This window comes from Centrocercus urophasianus, unplaced genomic scaffold (assembly GCF_019232065.1).
Source record: "Centrocercus urophasianus isolate 14NV4802_14NV808 unplaced genomic scaffold, USGS_Curo_1.0 seq_1445, whole genome shotgun sequence".
In the NCBI taxonomy this organism is placed as follows: domain Eukaryota; kingdom Metazoa; phylum Chordata; class Aves; order Galliformes; family Phasianidae; genus Centrocercus; species Centrocercus urophasianus.
Genome location: NW_024884637.1, coordinates 2,126 through 20,745, shown reverse-complemented (window position 1 = coordinate 20,745; position 18,620 = coordinate 2,126). Strand labels below are relative to the sequence as shown.

At 52.8% G+C, this 18,620-nt stretch overlaps 2 protein-coding genes across 3 annotated transcripts; one reads left to right on the top strand and one right to left on the bottom strand.

Annotated features, from left to right (window-relative positions):
- Positions 1-51: 51 nt before the first annotated feature.
- LOC122158511 (squalene synthase-like) lies at positions 52-6,406 on the top strand. Its single transcript, XM_042815238.1, has 6 exons — positions 52-432; positions 1,225-1,353; positions 1,955-2,146; positions 3,075-3,251; positions 3,678-3,830; positions 4,912-6,406. The coding sequence occupies exons 1-6, from the start codon at positions 88-90 to the stop codon at positions 5,131-5,133; spliced, it is 1,218 nt and encodes a 405-aa protein (XP_042671172.1). The 5' UTR covers positions 52-87; the 3' UTR covers positions 5,134-6,406.
- A 1,526-nt stretch (positions 6,407-7,932) lies between these two features.
- On the bottom strand, positions 7,933-17,082 carry LOC122158510 (cathepsin B). 2 transcript variants are annotated; one of them, XM_042815236.1, is made up of 10 exons: positions 16,975-17,082; positions 12,847-12,998; positions 12,647-12,732; positions 11,457-11,571; positions 11,094-11,212; positions 10,248-10,333; positions 9,534-9,680; positions 8,807-8,923; positions 8,270-8,398; positions 7,933-8,181 (listed from the first exon to the last, which is right to left on the bottom strand). In XM_042815236.1, exons 2-10 carry the CDS (start codon positions 12,970-12,972, stop codon positions 8,084-8,086), a joined length of 1,023 nt encoding a protein of 340 aa, XP_042671170.1. In that variant the 5' UTR covers positions 12,973-12,998; positions 16,975-17,082; the 3' UTR covers positions 7,933-8,083. The 2 variants fall into 2 exon arrangements, with proteins under 2 accessions (XP_042671170.1, XP_042671171.1); XM_042815237.1 differs by lacking the exon at positions 16,975-17,082 and adding an exon at positions 14,476-14,527.
- Between the last annotated feature and the right edge of the window lie 1,538 nt (positions 17,083-18,620).

Here is an 18,620-nt window from a genome sequence, read left to right as displayed (position 1 = left end):
GAAGCCATGCTTTTCACCTTTAACCTGTTCTTATTGCCCCAGGATTTGAGCATCCCATCCTAAGGCATTTTATTCTTACCTTCTTTCATGGCCCAAGATAAGCAGTGTTCTCACAGCAGTGCTGGAGGGGGATTGGACGCGAGTGTCTCCATGCTTGTATTGAACTGGAAATGCCACACTGAACACTGTGTGATGAATCTTAGCTGTGTTTCCTGTGTGACAGGTGATTGTTTCTTCTCTCCCCACAGGCATGCTGTCTGTATATTTTACCTAGTTCTCCGTGCCCTGGACACCATAGAGGATGACATGACCATCAGCTTAGACGTAAAGGTCCCGATGCTGATTGAGTTTCACTCTTATCTCTATCAACCGGAGTGGAAATACATGGAGAGCAAGGAGAAGCACCGGCAGGTGCTGGAGGACTTCCCAACAGTAAGACACCCACCTCCTCCTTCAGCTGCATGGGTTGCCTTGTGTGCAGCTGTCTCCATGTTGCATGTAGTTCTGTAGCTCTGAGTGTGGGGTTGCAGGGCAGAACCCTCTCACTTTCTGTGCTGCTTTATGCTTTTTCTGCTGTGCAAAGGGCACCTGTGTGCTTTGCAGAACCAAAACTAGTGAGGGCTTAGGAGAACAGAGCACCAGGAAGTTTTTCCCCCAGAGGGTGGTGAGGCACTGGCACAGGTTGCCCAAGGAGGCTGTGGATGCCCCATCCCTGCAGGCATTCAAGGCCAGGCTGGATGTGGCTCTGGGCAGCCTGGTGGTGCTGGTTGGTGACCTGCACACAGCAGGGGGTTGGAATGGGATGAGCACTGTGGTCCATTTCAACCCAGGCCATTCTATGATTCTATGAACTTCTTACCTTCCCTATGGTCTGCACAACATGGTGCTCTCATAAATTAGAAGAAATTTTGTGTGCCAGTTGTAGCTAGTTTTGTCCTGTAACTCTCAGATTATACCAATCCAAGGCCACAGAGCCTTCCCAAAGATATTGTTGTGTCTGATCTGCTGCCAGAGATTGTAGCATTTAGATTGAGAACAGACTGAGCCTGTGCTTTGAGGGCCTTGAAACAACTCTCCTTGTGGGAGTTGTCCTGGATCTCTAGCCAGGGATGTGAGCCTGGTAAACAAGTCTTACTCTTGTCTTCTAATAAAAGGTGAACTCTGATGTTGTTTTTTTTTGTTCTTGACACTGTCTTTATTTCCTCTTGTTTGTACGTGATACAGATCTCCATGGAGTTTAGGAACCTGGCAAAGGTCTACCAGGATGTGATTTCTGATATTTGTCACAAGATGGGTGTTGGGATGGCGGAGTTCTTGGAAAAGAAGGTGGATTCTCAGAGTGAATGGGATCGGGTGAGTCTGTCCATACACAGTGAATGACAGAAGTGCAGTGAGTCAGTGGGAGACCCCGAGAAGACAGGATTTCAGTTACCTCTGAGGAGCAGGGCTGGCCATTGTGTCTCTTCCTACATGATATTCATATCCAGGAGCCTTCTCCTGAAATCCAGCATCTTTCATGTCCGTGTCTGTAGGGAAAGGGCATTCCTGTGTGAAGTGGGTTCAGCAGGGTGAGGGAGGCAGGCTGTATGGGCTTGGAGAGAGTGGAACTGCTGGTCCTGTGGTAACAGGAGGGTGTGGATGACTGGTGTAGCCCACCAGCACGTTTTGGGTGACCCAACATGTCAGCTGTTCCCTTGTGGGCAGCCCATTTGGTGCTGAGAGCAGAGTAGCACCAGCAGTCACTGTCGTGGCAAAGGACTTCCTTGGCAAAGCATTTGCTGAGCACAGAAAGGCTGAGATGGAGCAAGGAGATCCACACAAACTTGCAGAAAATGTAGTGTGAATTACCTCCTGAGCTGTGAAACGTGCTGTGCTAAGTAGGCAGCTCCTAGTAACTGATCCTTTTACCTTGGTTTTTTTTTTCCCTGCCCTTTCCCCTCCTGGTGCCTCACAGTATTGCCACTATGTGGCTGGGCTGGTGGGGATAGGCCTTTCCCGACTCTTCTCTGCATCAGAGCTGGAAGATCCTATTGTAGGACAGGACACAGAGCTGGCAAACTCCATGGGCCTCTTCCTGCAAAAAACCAACATCATACGTGACTATCTAGAAGACCAGCTGGAAGGAAGGGAGTTCTGGCCAAGGGAGGTAAGGGAAAACATTGCCTTTGGGTGAGCATGTCTGCTGTGCTTCTCAAAATGCTTGTACTGTGCTAAAAAAGACTGAAAGTGCTGTTGTTGCTGCTCTGGCAGTGAATTGCAGCTTCTCCTTGTAACAGTTCCTTCAAGAGTTGTCTTGAAAATCCCCGTGGCTGGGGTTTTTCCATCACTGATAATTTTGTTCCTGTCCCTTTATAATCTTTTGTACTCCTATTCAAGATCTGTTGTGGGTGTAGCCAACGAGCCATGCTTTCCAGGACAGGTGTCTCACAAATACTCTGCAGGGTGCATAGTTTAAGGTGCACTGCTAAAATTATAGCATCCCTTGTGTCTCTTTAAATCAAAGTTAATGGGAAAGGTTTGACAGTCTACAGGTCTGTCTGATAGAGCTTTTTGTGATACCAGCCTGGCACATGAGCTGTATTTCTTTGCCCTGCCTAGAGAAGACATGAAAGTGCACCCTTTTTCCTCATAGAATCACAGAATGGCCTGGGTTGCAAAGGCCCACAATGCTCATCCACTTCCAACCCCTGCTGTGTGCAGGTCACCAACCAGCAGCCCAGGCTTCCCAGAGCCACATCCAGCCTGGCCTTGAATGCCTGCAGGGATGGGGCATCCACAGCCTCCTTGGGCAACCTGTGCCAGTGCCTCACCACCCTCTGGGGGAAAAACTTCCTCCTCATATCCAACCTCAACCTCCCCTGTCTCAGTTTAAAACCATTCCCCATCTATACGGAGGTCCCATCTGTATGAAGGTCACTGTCACATTTCCAGAGCCCTTCCTTTAGCCTACTAAGCCCCAGTCCTCCTAGGCTCTTCTGATCATTCTTGGTTCCCCCGACCTCTCACTGTAACTGGTGTCGCCTTTATGATATGAATGTACCCTCCAACTTCTGAGTCCTTATCTTGCTGTTTAGGTTTGGAGCAGATACACAAAGAAGCTCTCTGACCTTACCAAGCCAGAGAACATAGATATGGCTGTGCAGTGTCTGAATGAGCTCATCACCAATGCTCTCCGCCACGTACCTGATGTCCTCACTTACTTGTCTCGCCTGAAAAACCAAAGTGTCTTCAACTTCTGTGCTATCCCCCAGGTAGGTTATTACATACAGGTGGTTATTCATTCATCTGCAGCCCAGATGATCTGAAGTTGGAGGTGGGAGGGTTACATAGCATGTGATAGCCTGCATTATGCTGGTACCTGCCACTTCTGCTGTAGGTGATTGAGACTGCAGCTTCACTCCAGTGTGTTTTGCCAGTGTTGTCACTTGGACCAAGGTTATTTCTGGAACAGCACTGGAACAGGTTGCCCAGGGAGGCTGTGGATGCCCATCCCTGGAGGCATTCAAGGCCAGGCTGGATGTGGCTCTGGGCAGCCTGGTCTGCTGGTGGGAGATCCTGCACACAGCAGGGGGGTTGAAACTAAATGATCATTATGGTCATTTTCAACCCAGGGCAGTCTATGATTCTATTTCCTTTGCAGTCAGCTTGTAACAAGGGTTCTTTGTGTTTCTCCTTAGGTGATGGCTATTGCCACTCTTGCTGCCTGCTACAATAACAAGCAGGTATTCAGAGGGGTAGTGAAGATCCGGAAGGGACAAGCTGTCACTCTGATGATGGATGCCACAAACATGCAATCTGTCAAAGCCATCATGTACCAGTATGTGGAAGAGGTAGGTTGAACAGCTTGCTTGGAATCATTTCTGGCTGTTGTGTTCTCATTCCTGGCATGGAATTGGCTGTCCCTTGCAGACCCATGAATCTGTTAATCTTTTCATTACATTTCTATTAGTGCCGGAACACCTGACGTGGTGTTGGCATCAGCCAAACTGGCTGCTTGGTCCTTTAAGCATACCATTGGTTTGTGCCTGTGCAAAGAGGCAGAGACCAATGTCTTGTCTTGATTCTGATTGAGAGTAAGATGAATCAGCTTTCAGAGCACCAGAGCTTCCCATCTGACCATGCAAGATGACTGTTCCAGCAGTGCTTTTCTTCTAAACAGGTTGCATCATCTCCCCAAAGACAGCTCTGCAGCTAGTGCTCTTGTTTTCACCGTGTCCATAGTTGCAGCTAATGTGGTGCAGTTTGTGTTTGCACTTCCAGGCCAGCATTAACTAAGGCTGGCTCTTTGCAGGTATTTAAAGCAGCGGAACTCATGGCTTCAAGGTACTGTGGGTGTTAAAAGTTTACAGAGAAGAACAGCTAGTGAATGGATTCATGGGATTCAGTGGGGAGTGTTTAATAAAAACATGTCATGTCGTGCATCAGGGAGACCCCAAACCATGGGCTGTTAGAGCTCCCTTTGGAGGCAGGCCAAACCCATGGCAACGGGATTTTCCAACCCCAATACCATGGTGTTTTCCAGTTGAGATAACTGTCTGCAGTCACACCAGCTGCTCATCACCCTGGGGTGTCCTTGCTGATTTGGGTGAGCTACAGCCCAGCCAGCAGCAGTGAGTGAGGCTTGCTGGGCCAGAGCTACTTGCCCCAGAGCACTGCTTTGTGGCTGATGTTTGTATCAGAGGCGTGGTAGTACATCTCCCATCATGGGGTGCCCTCAAGAGGCTGCCTGGCTTAATGCACTTCTCAAGGGAAGTGGACTTTGGCCCCGTGCAGCAGCTGAGCCATCCACCATGAGGTTACTCTTGAGGATGTGGTGCCTGTGACCCACGAAGCTCCCTCTTCCACGCAGAAATCCCATTTATCTCCTCAACCACGTGTGTAAACCACGCTCCCCCTTCTCCCCTCCCCCAGATCTACCAGAAGATCCCCAGCACGGACCCTTCATCCAACAAGACGCAGCAGATCATCGCCTCCATCCGTGCCATGAGCCTGCCCAGCGGCCCCATGGCCTCACGCCATCACTATTCCCCCATCTACCTGTCCTGTGCCATGCTCCTGGCTGCCCTCAGCTGGCAGTACCTCAGCACCATCTCCAAGGCCACCGAAGAGTACGTCCAGGCGGGTGAGAACTGAAGAGCAGGAGGGTGGCAGGAGTGAGATGGTCAGTAGATGGGCAGCAGAGGCTCCTTGTCCCCTGGTGGTGGGGATGGCCGGGTGCCACCGGGTCCACGGGCAGCGATGAGGATGGGATGCTGGTGGGTTGGAGCATCGGGGCGATGGTGTGGCATTGTCAGACCCCGCTCCTTCCCAATCCTTCTGTCTGCACAGATGGTTACAAACGCCAGTTGGAGTCTTAACTGTTTGGGGTTGCATTTTTTTTCCTCCTTTCCTGTTGGACAGTTTACCTGATTATCATTATTACTATTCTTATTTTGGTTAGGATGGTTTAAATAGAAACTTCAATTGCCTCTTTTCTTGCTTGAGATTTGAGGCCCCTTTCCAGCTCAGAACTGGGATGGGAGCCTTTGGGTTTTGGCCTCCCTTACATAACCCCTTCCCCATCACTTCAACACTGGAAGCATATGGAGGGCTCTGGCTTCAGCAAGGAGGGACTGAAAAGGTCTTAAAAGGTCTGGCCATCTTCTGGCCACCAACCGAGGCTGGGTGACATCCTGCAGCCTGGAAATGGACAGGGGCAATCTTCACTTTTGTGTTGTACTGGAAGAGGCTGCTAGGCTTGAAACAAGCCCTTTTGTTGTTAAGTATGTTAGAGATGTTAACATGCATCCTGCTAAAAGCCATCTGCAGCATCTCCTTCAAGCACTGCGCTGTGGAGTTGTAGAGCTTTGTATTTTAGCAGCTGAGGGGTGGTGAAAGGGAGGGGGAAGGAGGTGCCACCTACCCTCTGCTGTCTGGGCTCTGCACTTCTTCAGCCCAAGGGGATGAGAGTGGCCTGGGCAAGCTTCCCTGGCCCAGGGATGCAGCTGGGGATGCTTAGGGTTCTGCTGGCACATAAAATGGAAGAGTTCTCCGCTGCTCCTTTGAAAACACAGCAGCCTGGACTTTTGAGTGGGCCATGTTTCTAATGTGAACAAACAGGGCTGAGAAGAGGAGACAACTGTTTCAAGTCTCGTTTTCCTGGGTTGCAATTGTTTTCAGCGTCCCTAATTCTCCACTGCTGCTTTGTGTGATGGGGGGGGGACAGCCTGGTACAGGACAGAGAAAAATCTACCAGGTAGTAAGGCCAAGCCTGTGTGGCCAGACTGTTACTTGGAGGGAGGATCCCTACTCTACAAGGACTGCTGTAGATAGTTTTAAGCTGTTGTTCAAAAGAACTTGTGGTAGCTCCCTTTGTGCAGCTTCCTGTCTTGTTGAAATTAAAGTTTTCTTTGGAAAGAAAAAAAAAGAAAAACGTGTTTTGTGCATTTTTTTCGGCTCTTCTTTCTTTTATTGTGGTATTTCCTTGCCCTGCCACAAGTTCTAGCCCTCAGCTCAGCTGAGTGTGGATGCTTCCTAACTCACACTGCATTTCTGTGTTGGGACTGCAGGTGTCCCGTTGGCTGCAGCCACCCTGTCCCCAGCACAGCCAGAGCAAGCACAGGCTGCACTCACATGAAGACATGCATGAAAGGGTCACACCTGGCTTCCACGACAGCAAAGTAACGAGAAGAATCATAGAATGGCCTGGGTTGAAAAGGGCCACAATGATCATCTGGTTTCACCCCCCCTGCTATGTGCAGCTTGATGTTGTTTCAGCTCACGAAGCACAAGTGACCACCAGGTGTTGGAGAAATCATTTATTGGCACAGTCCTTTCATTCAGATACACCAAAGTTCTGTTTCAATGAGTAAGCAGAGGTATGGGGCTATTTTACAGTACAAGGGGAGAGCCTGCTTCACTCATGTCAGCTGTGTGGCCTTAGCTCGCCAATAGACTCTGTGCTTTCAGAGAAAATAAAAGGTTCTTCCATTACATTAGCACGGGCAGATCATACGATTCCTCCTACAGTTATTACACCGGGCCAGGGCCCCCCCCCAGTTAAAAAAAAAATAAGGGTATTTCTTCCTTGATACTTGTGGCTCAAAGAAAGCTTTAGAGGTGTGCAAATAAGCAAGATACCTGCAAGCATCTGTATGAGCTCCCTGCAGCAGAGCTGGGGAACACTTTGCAGCCGACATTCAGGGTCTGCAGTCCCAAAGCACCACGCCAACATGCTAACAGCAGCACCCTCACCAAGGCACGACCCAAAGCACAACCAAGCTGCCTTTGACAGACGCAGCTTCCCCTTTCTAGCAGTGCTGCAGGACATTTGATCAAAGGCTCGTGGAGCTCAGGCCAGGCCCTTCCCTAGGATCAATAACCCCAGACTACAGCAGGAAGGAATAAAAAAAAAAAAAAAGAGTTAAAAAAGAAAATGAGTGGTTTAAAAAGCAGCCAAAATAATGGAGCAGAGCGAGCAGTGCACAGATGACTTGTTGCAGGCAGGAGGGGCTCTATGCAGCTCCAGCCAGAGCCAGCCCCACATCAGGTTCTTCAGTTTCCTGTCATTACAAAGTCCTAACCCATCCAGGAAGGCACAGGCTCTCTTGCACACCCTGCTCCTTTTGGGTGCCAACAGCAGCTGGACCAGCCCAGCCACAAGTGCACAAGCCATGCATGGACACAACCTGCATTTCCCATCTCTGCTGCCCCACCAAGTCCCTGTTTCCAGCACAATGATTCCCATCCTCCCAGTAATACATCGGGCTGGAAGGGTTTCAGGCTACCCAAAGACCACAGCACGTGGGGTCACAGAGCCCTCCAGCAGTCCCCTGAGCAGGGAATGCCCTCCAGCTGCGAGCCACCAGGAGCAGAGGGCTTGCAGACAGCAGCTCGCACGAATACACAACCTGCCACCTCCAGCTCCACCGTACAACTAAAACCAGAACGAAATAAAAAGATAAAAAGCTTTAATTAAAGGAACCTCAACTATAGTCTCTTAAGAGTGGGGGCTCTGCGCCCAACCCGCTATCAGTTAAAAGCGTCAGGGACTTGGGATTATTTGTGGTGTGATCAACTCATCAGCAGTGATGCAGGAGGGTGGTTACACCCTCGTCCAGTATTGCTCCGTCCTGGGGACGCCAGCCACGATCTCAGACTCAATGCCACAGTGGTCCTCTCCTCGGAGGATTTTGAAGAAGCCTGGAAGGACACCATGGAAAGAAGTCACCTCCCTCTGCACCAAATGCCCAAGGAGACCCTCCAGCACCAACAGCTCTGTGCTCCTCACCGTTATCTCCCCAGTCGGTGTTCCAGGAGTTGGCAGCCAACCAGTATGGGGTCCCATTCTCGACGCCCCAGCCCAGGATCCGGATGGCGTGGCCTCCAACCTGCTCCCCTGACACGTGCTGGTACACCCCTGCAAGGCAACACGTCAATGGCCTTCTGCTGTACAGCACCAATGGCTACCAAGGGATTCCATACAGAACCCCAGAGACCTGATGAGAAAGTGGGGTCTTTTTGTTAAATGCACTCAAAGAAAAAGCTTAAAAATGGAATAAAGGAGAGTCTGGAAACACTGGCACAGGTTGCACAGAGAGGCGGTGGTGCCCCATCCCTGCAGATAGCCAAGGTCAGGCTGGATGGGGCTGTGAGCACTGATGGAGCTGTGGGTGTCCCTGCTCAGTGCAGGGAGTGGGACAGATGGCATTGAAGGGGCCCTACAACTCCAGCAGCTCTGCTGTGAACTTGAGAACTCCTTTCAGACTTGCAAACAGGGAAAAAGCCACACAGATGAAGCAGGTGAAGCCCTGAAGCTGATGCTCACCAGATTTGTACATCAAGAAGTCCTCGTAGACAATAAAGGCTCCTTCCACTGGGCCATTCTTGTAGATCTCAGCCATGATTTCCTTCTCGCTGCGAGGGACACCATAGGATGTGATGCCTGGCAAGGTAAAAGAAGTCCTACTATCAGCACAGCACCACTGAGCCCATCAGACCTTGGGATGGCTGTACCATGACTCAGAGAACTCATGCCAAGATGGTTTTTCGTACTCTGGAGATCATGACACAGCCAAGCAGGGAAAGTGGGCCCCAGCCGACTTGCAGAACCCCAAGCCCTACTCTGTACCTCTTGTCCAACTTCATTTCCAAAACAAAACAAATTACTTGGTGCTAAGACAAATATCCAAGCAGCAGCCAGACTACCCCACATATAGAAGAATATCACTACCAGCAGTGGGTAGGAAGGGAGCAGCTTCAAGGCCACCCTCTTGGGGGGCTCAGGACCTTGCCATTTAACCCAGACACGGGCACCATCACAGCAGTGAGGGGACTCACCTTCCAGCAGCTGCAGTGAGGCCACAAGGACCCACACCAGCTCCCCCATTAACAAACAAGCACATCTGACAGGCTTATGTGTGCCCCAAGAACCACCCATTCTGCAGATGCCCAGGAACCCAAACCAGCCACCATAGAATTGCTTCAGAAGAGGCTCAGCCCCTCAGGGAGCAGTTCTGGAGCTCTTGAGCAGCATTGGAGGCCACGTCCCTTACCGTAGTGCTTGTCCTCCTTGTAGGAAGGTGAGTAACCAGGTTCACAGTGCCGGCTGCACCTGGGGGTTTCTCCTCCCTCCCCAGTGCAGGGCGGCCGGGAGCCATTGACGTGGTGCTCACAGGGTGGGATGGTGTAGGGCCTGCAGCCTGGCAAGGGCAGAGGTGCCATGAACTGACAGTCCCCCAGTGCCCCCATCCCCAACAGCCACGCTAGAGAAGACATCTGAAACCATGAGCAAGGGCATGACCCTTCTGACCCAGAAACCCTATGGATCAGTGGGTGCAAGCAGGAGTAGGTCATCACCAGATGAGCAAACAGGGCAATTTTCCAGCCTGGAAATTGCTTTTGAAAGAAGAAATCTGTCAGAAGGATTCTTGCTCTCACCAAAAGCATATTAAACTGGTTTAAAGCCACCCAAACCATTCACAGCCTAATTCAGGCCTGCCCAGACTATGAAAGCAAAGACCTGTGGGGCTGTAGCTCTGACCACTGTGTTGCCTTCTGTGCAGGCCTCCTGCAGGTGAGTACTGCTCAGGGACCTTTGTCCCAATTGGGGGACAGTGGGGACAGTAAGAGCCAGATGGGCCCAAGGCTCAGACCTGAAGGAGGGAGCAGCCACTAGGATGCAGACCAGCATGCCCTCAAGGAAACGATCCTATAACCAAGCTGAGATGCTCCTCTTTGCTTTCACCAGTGTATGCACCAGGACTTACCCACATGAGAGTCATAGAGACCCCCGGACACGAGGCCCCTCTCTGTCCAGTACCTCCATGCACCAGAGGGGTAACCACCATTGCACCTGCAGAAAGAGGCAGCAGTATGAGCTCCAGCCTGCTCAGAGCCAAAACCATCCCCTTCGGAGAGAGGAGGGAGCAACTGAGCCCGTCTGGGACAAATAGAGGGAAGCATTCTGCATATCAATGCTTTGAAGCCTCACAGCAATAAGCTAAGAGAACCTTATGCCTCCAAATCCCCGAGCTGCAGTGCCTGGAGTCGGAGTCTCCTCACCATCTCCCTGATCACCTGCCACCAGCAACACTCAGCTTGAAAAACCCCACTCCCAGCCCTGCTCCCAAAGACCACAAAAAGCCACAGGTAAAAGGGCTAGTGCCTGACAACCAAGGCTCTGTGGTTAGCAGAAGATCCTTTGGCCAGCTACTGTTATGTGCTTGCCCTCTCCACATGAGCCACCATCACCAGGCTGCTGCTGGAGGAGGGATGTGGCCCAGAGAGACCTTCAGACCCCATTATGTCCCCATGTAACTCTAGAACCTATAAATGCCTGGAGTGGCTTCTTGTTGATGGGGAGGATTTAACAGATCATAGAATCATAGAATGGCCAGGGTTGAAAAGGACCACATTGACCATCTGGTTCCAACCCCCTGCTGTGTGCAGGGTCACCAACCAGCAGACCAGGCTGCCCAGAGCCACATCCAGCCTGGGCTTAAATGCCTCCAGGGATGGGGCAAGATGAGATGAATCAGTATTAGGCACCTCTGGGTTGTGTCCCTGCTCCTCCCACCCACCCTGGAAGCAAACAAGTCCCAGGAACAGCTCACCCCATGCCACACTCGAAGCCACAGCATGACAGCAAGTCCTCCGCCGACACCTCCACGCTCACCTTGGCATTGGTGTGAACACAGATTCTGTCTGAAATCGCTTCCACAGCACCAAAAGCCTGTGGGCAGCCCCCAAAAAACAAGGGAAGGCCATTAGAGCCGCCCATGGGAAGAGAAACTGGGCAGATTTCTGTCCCTTCCCGGGGACGAGCTGAGCGTGGCAAGCATGAGCCTGGCTGGGATAAACCCCATCGCAGGATCCCTCGTGCCCACATTTATATGGCTCAGTGAAAAAACTCAATGGGGATGCTTTTTGTCCACCAAACTCTGCACCAACACGACCCAATGACAACGTGTCCTTACCCAGCAAGAGCCACAGGAGCCCTGGTCTCTGATCTCACTGATGGTGGGACAGTTGGGCCACTGCTTCCGCGAGTCAAAGGTATCTGGCAAATCCATGTCTGCAGCAAAATCTACCCTGCAAGGGAGAAAGAGAAGGCTTGTTATGGCTTCTGAAGGTGACCTGGAGGAGAAGTGCTCTTGTTATTTGACTACTGAAGGAGAACAAACACTTCTGAAGTCTTCAGGCCAGGTCGGCAGCTCCTCCAGTGCTTTGAGTTTCAAGGATTACAACTTACACAGTCACTCAAATAGCTGGCAGGACGCATCACACAGCATGGTGAAGCATGGAACAGGCTGCCCAAGGAAGCTGTGAATGCCCCATCCCTGCAGGCATTCAAGGCCAGGCTGGATGTGGCTCTGGGCAGCCTGGGCTGCTGGCTGGTGACCTGCACACAGCAAGGGGTTGGAACTGGATGAGCATTGTGGGCCTTTGCAACCCAGGCCGTTCTGTCATTCTACGAAGGGCTGTAAGGAGGATCTGGAGAACTACAGCCTGACCTCAGTGCCAGGGAAGCTTATGGAGCAGATCAGCTTAAGTTAGATCACATGGCATGTGTGGAACAACCAGAGGATCAGGCCCAGCCAGCGTGGGTTCATGAAAGGCAGGACCTGCTTGACCAACCTGATCTCCTATGTGGTGGAGCGACCCACTGAGTGGACAAGGGCTGCCCAGGGAGGTGGTGGAGTCACCATCCCTGGAGGCGTTCAAGAAACATGCAGATGATGTAGTGAGGGACACGATTTAGCGGGGAAATACTGGTGGTAGGCGGGTGGGTTGGACTGGATGATCTTGGAGGTCTCTTCCAACTTTGGTAACTCTATGATTCCATGTTCCTGTGCCTAACCCCATGCAAGATACCCACCAGTGAGCTGCATCCAGAGGAACCCCACTCACAGCCTGCAGGGCAAGATCCACTGGAACAGTGGAGGGAGGTGGTGGAGTCTCCTTCTCTGGAGATGTTCAAGACCTGCCTGGATGCCGACCTGTGCGACCTGCTGTAGGGAACCTGCTTTGGCAGGGGGTTGGACTCGATGAGCTCTGCAGGTCCCCTCCAACCCCTACAATTCTGTGATTCCCCTCCCCTACAGACACTCCAGGAGCACCCACAGCAGCTCCCAGGAGGCTCTCCCCACTCTCTCCCATAACTTACCTTTCAGGGAGCTTGGGCCCACCCAGGAAGGTGCCACAGAGCTTCTTCACATAGCTCATGTCAGTGTTGTGGAAGTTGTGCCCTGCCTGGGAAGAGACACAGCCTTGATGCAGCCACCGTGGTGAGACTCCCAGTTCACATCTACCGAGTCCCACTGAGGTTGCCCCTCAATGCACCCCCAAGCACACGCCAGTACTCACCTTCCAGGTGGTGTTGAGCTTGTTTATGTGGTTGACCAGGTCGCTGGAGAGGGGTGGGTAGTAAGGAATGCTGCGGGCATTGGCGAAGGCCACCAGGACACACAGGATGGACAAGGACGGCCACATCTTGGCTGCAGAATGGGACACTGCACCTGCACCCAGATTTGGATGTTGCTGGAGGATGTCCCTACGTGAGCTCCGGTTGACAGAGCACCACGTGGGAGGAAAGGTCAGGAAGGACACGGGAGCAAGACAGTAACTCCCTCCTGCTGCTCAGAAGCAATCAGACATGGCAACCCTGCAGGATTAGCAGCAGCAGGAAAGTCCCTTTTGAAGCAGATCCAAGGGATTGAACTTGGAGGGTATTACAAGCTGCCCTTTACTTCCACAAAACTAAAGGATAAGGGCTAGGAGACAGAAACACGTGATTGAACTGCAGGCCTGCAGAACTCACTGGAACATCCTCCAGTTGGATGGGACACACAGGGACCGACAAGCCCAACCTCTGTCCCTGCACAGCACCCCCAAACCCCATCCCTATGGCTCAGAGCAGTGTCCCAGTGCTCTCTGAGCTCCAGCAGCTCAGGGCCATGCCAACTACCCTGCTCTCCCCTCTTGCAAGCCCAGGCTTAAGCCCTGCTGGCCCAACAGGCCAAAGCAGCCCCGGGGATACACACACAGCCCCATGCAGACTGCCTCCACCCACATGCAGCCAAGTTCAGCCCTTCCAGAGAAGCAAACCCAGCAGGAGTGCCCTACTTTCCACCAGCAACAAGCCCAGACGGCTGCGGCCGACTGTATAAAGGAGTTCTTTGCTTCATTTTATTTTATTTTCCTGCTATTTATTAACTCTTTCCCCCAACCCGCAGCCTCTCGATGCTTTCAGCAGGACTGCACATAGCAGTGCACAGCTGGTTGAATCACAGAATGGCCTGGGTTGAAAAGGACCACAATGATCACCTAGTTTCAACCCCCCTGCCATGGGCAGGATTGCCAACCACCAGACCAGGCTCCCACCAGGGTCCTCTCACCCCAAATATCACTTCTACAAAGCAGTTCCCTACACATTTGCTCACATAGAGGTTTCTCCCAGAGCAGAAACCTGCTGCCAGAGGATGGGGTCCCTGAGGTCTCAAAAGCCTCTCTGGTGTAGGATGGTTGCAAAATGGCAATTGAAACACTGGTGGGCAGGGTGTGGATATATCTGTCAGTGTCTGGACAACAACAGAGCATTTCTGCACCTGCAGATGCCCCATACAGCAACAGAATTCAACCCCTCTGCCCCCTCAAGATGTACCCAGTCCCTCCATACCACCTCAGCTGAATGCAGCACCGGACCACTACCCCCCCCCCCCCCCCCCCACTGGCACAAGGACAGCTCTGCTCCAAGGCTATAAATACCCCCCCTCCCAGCAGCCAAGCTTGAATTTCCTGGAGCAGAGCACAGAAGGGAAGCAGCCACCTGATCCCCATCTGTTTGTGAGCAGGGTGCTCACAAATGTGACCACACAGCCAGCCCACACGGGCTGCACACCGGAGCTGCGGCCAAACCGAAAGCAGACACCGCTCCTTTCCTGGCGCTTTCCCCTTTGAGCAGCGCTTGCATTTCATGCAGCACAGTTTGCTTACACCCCAAAACGTGGCTCGAGGCCAGAAGCAGCCACATCTCCCCATGGAAACCTCCAGAGCCACTGCAGTAAGCAAGCAGCCCCTCCCCAGCCTGCAGCAAGCTGTGCTAGCAGGGCCGTCAGGGGGTTTGGTGCTTCCAGCTGGATGACGCCGAGCACCCCGTGACTCGGTGTAGGGTTGGGGTGAAGATGGAAAGGGAAAGCCCTGCTCTCATGTGATTCCTCCCTCCCAGCCCCCACGGATTTAGCAAGAGGCCCAGTCTATCTATAGAAGAGCCCAGGATGCATTTCCGCCTGGGGGAAATCACGTGCAGCTCTGCCACCATCTCTCCGTGCCCGCAGATAAGGCTGAGCACAACAGTTTCCCCAGCAGGGTTATCATGCACCATTCTCTCCCCCCACAACTACTCTCTCCTCCCCCAGCCCTTGAGCAGTGCAGCCATTTCGCATGCTGCACACCAGCCCTGAGAGCAGTGCTAACACCAAACTGGCATCAGCCACAGCGCCTGCAGAAATCTGCTCTTCCTTCTCTCCCTCCTACCCCCATCTTTGCCTATAGGGTTGGTGTCCCACCCGACCTAGCACTGTCCCCAAGCACAGCAGCTCAGCACTGTCTCCAAGCACAGCAGCTCCGGGTGTGCCTGTATTCTGCTCCTGCTCAGCTCTTGCAGGCTAAATGAGCAGCAAAAGCCACACCTTGTGGCTTGTTTAGCAAGCAACACAGAAAGGTGAAGCTCTCCATTCAAGCAGCAGCTGCATTCGCTTTTGGAACAGGCCCCTATTACCAAACCTCCCTGTTCCTTTCCTATGTGGATGGAGGAATCCATTGCTGCCAGAACCCACAAAGGCTCAAAACCTGGCATGGCCGCTGAGGGCTGTGGCAAAGGTGGTCTTCAGGTCTCCTGCCTTTCACTTTGTAATCTGGGATCCTGGAATGACATTTCTCAAAGCAAGACCAAGCTAACCTCCCTTCTGACCCCACACAGAACTCAAAGAATTCAGCCCTTCAGATGCTTGAAAAGAGGAAATGCCTGAGCACGAAGCCTGACAGCACTCTGAGCAGCTGCAGCAGTGAGATCTGCCTGCAAGGAGGACGCATTGCCCCTCTCTATCCCTGCTAAAGTTCCCTGCCCTCCTTGCACAGACAGAGCTATGAACACACAGACCAGAGATGCTCAGCCTCCTCCCACTGCAGCTTTCTCTGCAGCAGCAGCAGATGCTGAGCAAACCTTTCCACTGCAAACCCCATCACAGAGGTCTTCCCCACGTCAGCCCAGCTGAGCACGCAACTCATTTCCCTGCTCTCCCTGCACAGGCAGAAAAGAAACCACACCAAAATAAGCAGAGCGCAGCTCACATGATCTCATTCTGGGAGATAAGTCAGAGCCCTGAAGCACTCTCAGCACAGGGCTCAGACCCCTCCAGCCGTTCGGGGAAGCACCCACACACCCATCCCAAAGTGTCTGTGGAAGATAACATCTAACCCATCACCAACCCCTCCAGGGCACCCAAGTCATGTGTCCTCTTCCTGCAAGAGCCCTTGGCCCCAAACGAGCTTTGTCCTTTGTTCTGGCTGGGGTGTTTGTGTATGACTGAGCCACAAAGCAGCATGCAAGCAGTGAGCTAGTCCAGCTGGCCACCCTGCTCGGCTTGCTGGCTGGGGGCAAGCACCAAACCCACAGCCTGCTGACTGCATTACAGCTACCACTGCATGACGGGGATTTTTTTAAGCAGGCCTCTCTTCTCTGCACCAATTCCTTCCCAGGAAAGCCAGCACATGGCTGGCAAAAGAAGAGAGTCACAGTAGTGCTCGTGTTTGGAGCAGGCTCTGGACACTGATGGAGCTGTAGTGATCACTGCAGGGGAAATGCACCAGACGGCCTTTAAAGGTCCCCCCCAACTCAGTGCAACCCTATGATGCAATAGTCATGTGTGTTCCCATACAGAGAACTGCTCCCAAATGCAGCTACACTGATTTCTCTCTTCCCTTTCCCACAAACTGCACAGCCAAGCACTGCCCAGGCTCCTCACTCTTGCCCAAGCCCCCCCCCCCCAAAAAAAACCACCAACCCCAAGCTGGAGGGCGATGCTGCGATGCTGTGCTGCACCATGGTGAGCATCCTGGGGGGAGAACCACAGGGGGGATGAGTACCATGATGGGGGGGAGGAGATGAGCATCACGGGACGGCCCCAGCGGCTGCCAACACCATCCCCTCAATGCCAAGTGGTCTCCTTTCAGCCAGCGCTCAGTAAACGAGGTTTCCTCTCCATCCATTAGGAAAACAAGGCTTCCTCCCCGCCTCCCCTCTCCCTTGCAGGGTTATGGTGCTTATTTCTGAGGCGCTGTTACCTTTGAGACAAAGCTCACCCGCAGCCACAGCCCAAAGCAAAAGCACCAAACGCGGCTGGAAAAGGAAGGACAAGAGAGCTCTGCCCTCACGTTCCGAGCTAGGGATGGGCTGAATCCATCCCCGGATCCCCACCGAGCCCCATTCCCTACCTGCCCCGCCGCACCGCTCCGCACCGCGCCCGGCCTCACTGCGGCTGCAGGAGGAGGAGGAGGAGGAGGAGAGGGGAGGGAAAGAGGAGGGGAAGGAAAGAGGAGGGGAAGGCTCGGGCAGCAGCACGGCAGGGACCGCCCCGACGTGACAGCATCTCCTCGCTGCCCGCCTCCAGCCCTCCCCCGGTCTACCCATAGGGCTGTGCTTTGCTGAGTCCGTGCCCTTGCAGCTGTTCGTCTCCCAGCTTTAGTTTGCCTGCGTCCCACCCAGCCCCTGTGTCACATAATGACAGCACTGCAGGGGCCATTGCTCCTTGTCCGATCGCTGCACACCACCGAGAAGAGCCTGGTTTCCAGGGGGCTGCAGCACCTCCCCTATGAGGACAGGCTGAGGGAGCTGGGCTTGTTCAGCCTGGAGAAAAGAAGGCTGCGGGGTGACCTCATGGCAGCCTTCAGTACCTAAAGGGAGCCTACAAACAGGAGGGGAATCAACTCTCTGAAAGGGTTGATAACAGCAGGACAAGGGGAAATGGTTTGAAGTTGAGGGAGGGAAGATTTAGGTCAGACATCAGGGGGAAATTCTTTACCCAGAGGGCGGTGAGGTGCTGGAACAGCTGCCCAGAGAGGTTGTGGATGCCCCGTCCTTGGAGGTGTTCAAGGCCAGGTTGGATGGGGCCCTGGGCAGCCTGGTTTAGCATGAAACGTGGAGGTTGGTGGCCCTGCATGTGGCAGGAGGTTGGAGATTCATGATCCTTGAGGTCCCTTCCAACCCTGGCCATTCTGTGATTCTGTAATTCTGTTTCAACCATTTGCTTCCCACCTCCCTTTAGATATTCACAAACACTGATCAGATCACCTCTGTCTTTTTTTCCTCGGGCTGAACAGACCCAGGTTTCTCAGCTTTTCTTCACACAAGAGATGCTGCAGGTCCTTCATCATCTTTGTGGCCCTCCACTGGACTCCTCCTAGGAAATCCCTGTCTATTTTTGTACTGGGATGCCCCATCCCTGCAGGCATTCAGGGCCAGGCTGGATGTGGCTCTGGGCAGCCTGGTCTGCTGGTTATTGATCCTGCAGATAGCAGGGGGTTGGAACTAGATGATCATTGTGGTCCTTTGGAACCCAGGCCATTCTATGATTCTGTGTGGCCTCACCAGGGCAGAGTAGAGGTGGAGGATCGCCTCCCTCAACCCTCTGGCCACACTCCTTTTAATGCACCCCAGGATCCCATTGGCCTTCTTGGCCACCCTGCTTGCTCATAGCCAGCTTGTTGTGCATCTCATACAATTACAGAACCATGGAACTATTAAGGTTGGAAAAGAGCTCTAAGCTCACCCAGTCCAACCCCAGCCCAACCCCACTGTGCCCACTGCCCACGTCCCTCAGTGCCACATCTCCACATTGAACCCCTCCAGGGATGGTGACCCCACCACCACGCTGGGCAGCTGTGCCACAGCATCGCTGCTCTTTCTAAGAAATATTTCCTAATATCCCACACAACCCTTCCTTGTGCAACTTGAGGCACAACACAAGTGGGGTTTTAGAGGGGCTGATGCACAGCTTACAGAGAAGAGAGAAAAAACGAAATTGTTGGACATAAGAAAAACAAGCATGGGAGCATCTCAGCCCTGAGCTACGCCAAGCAAA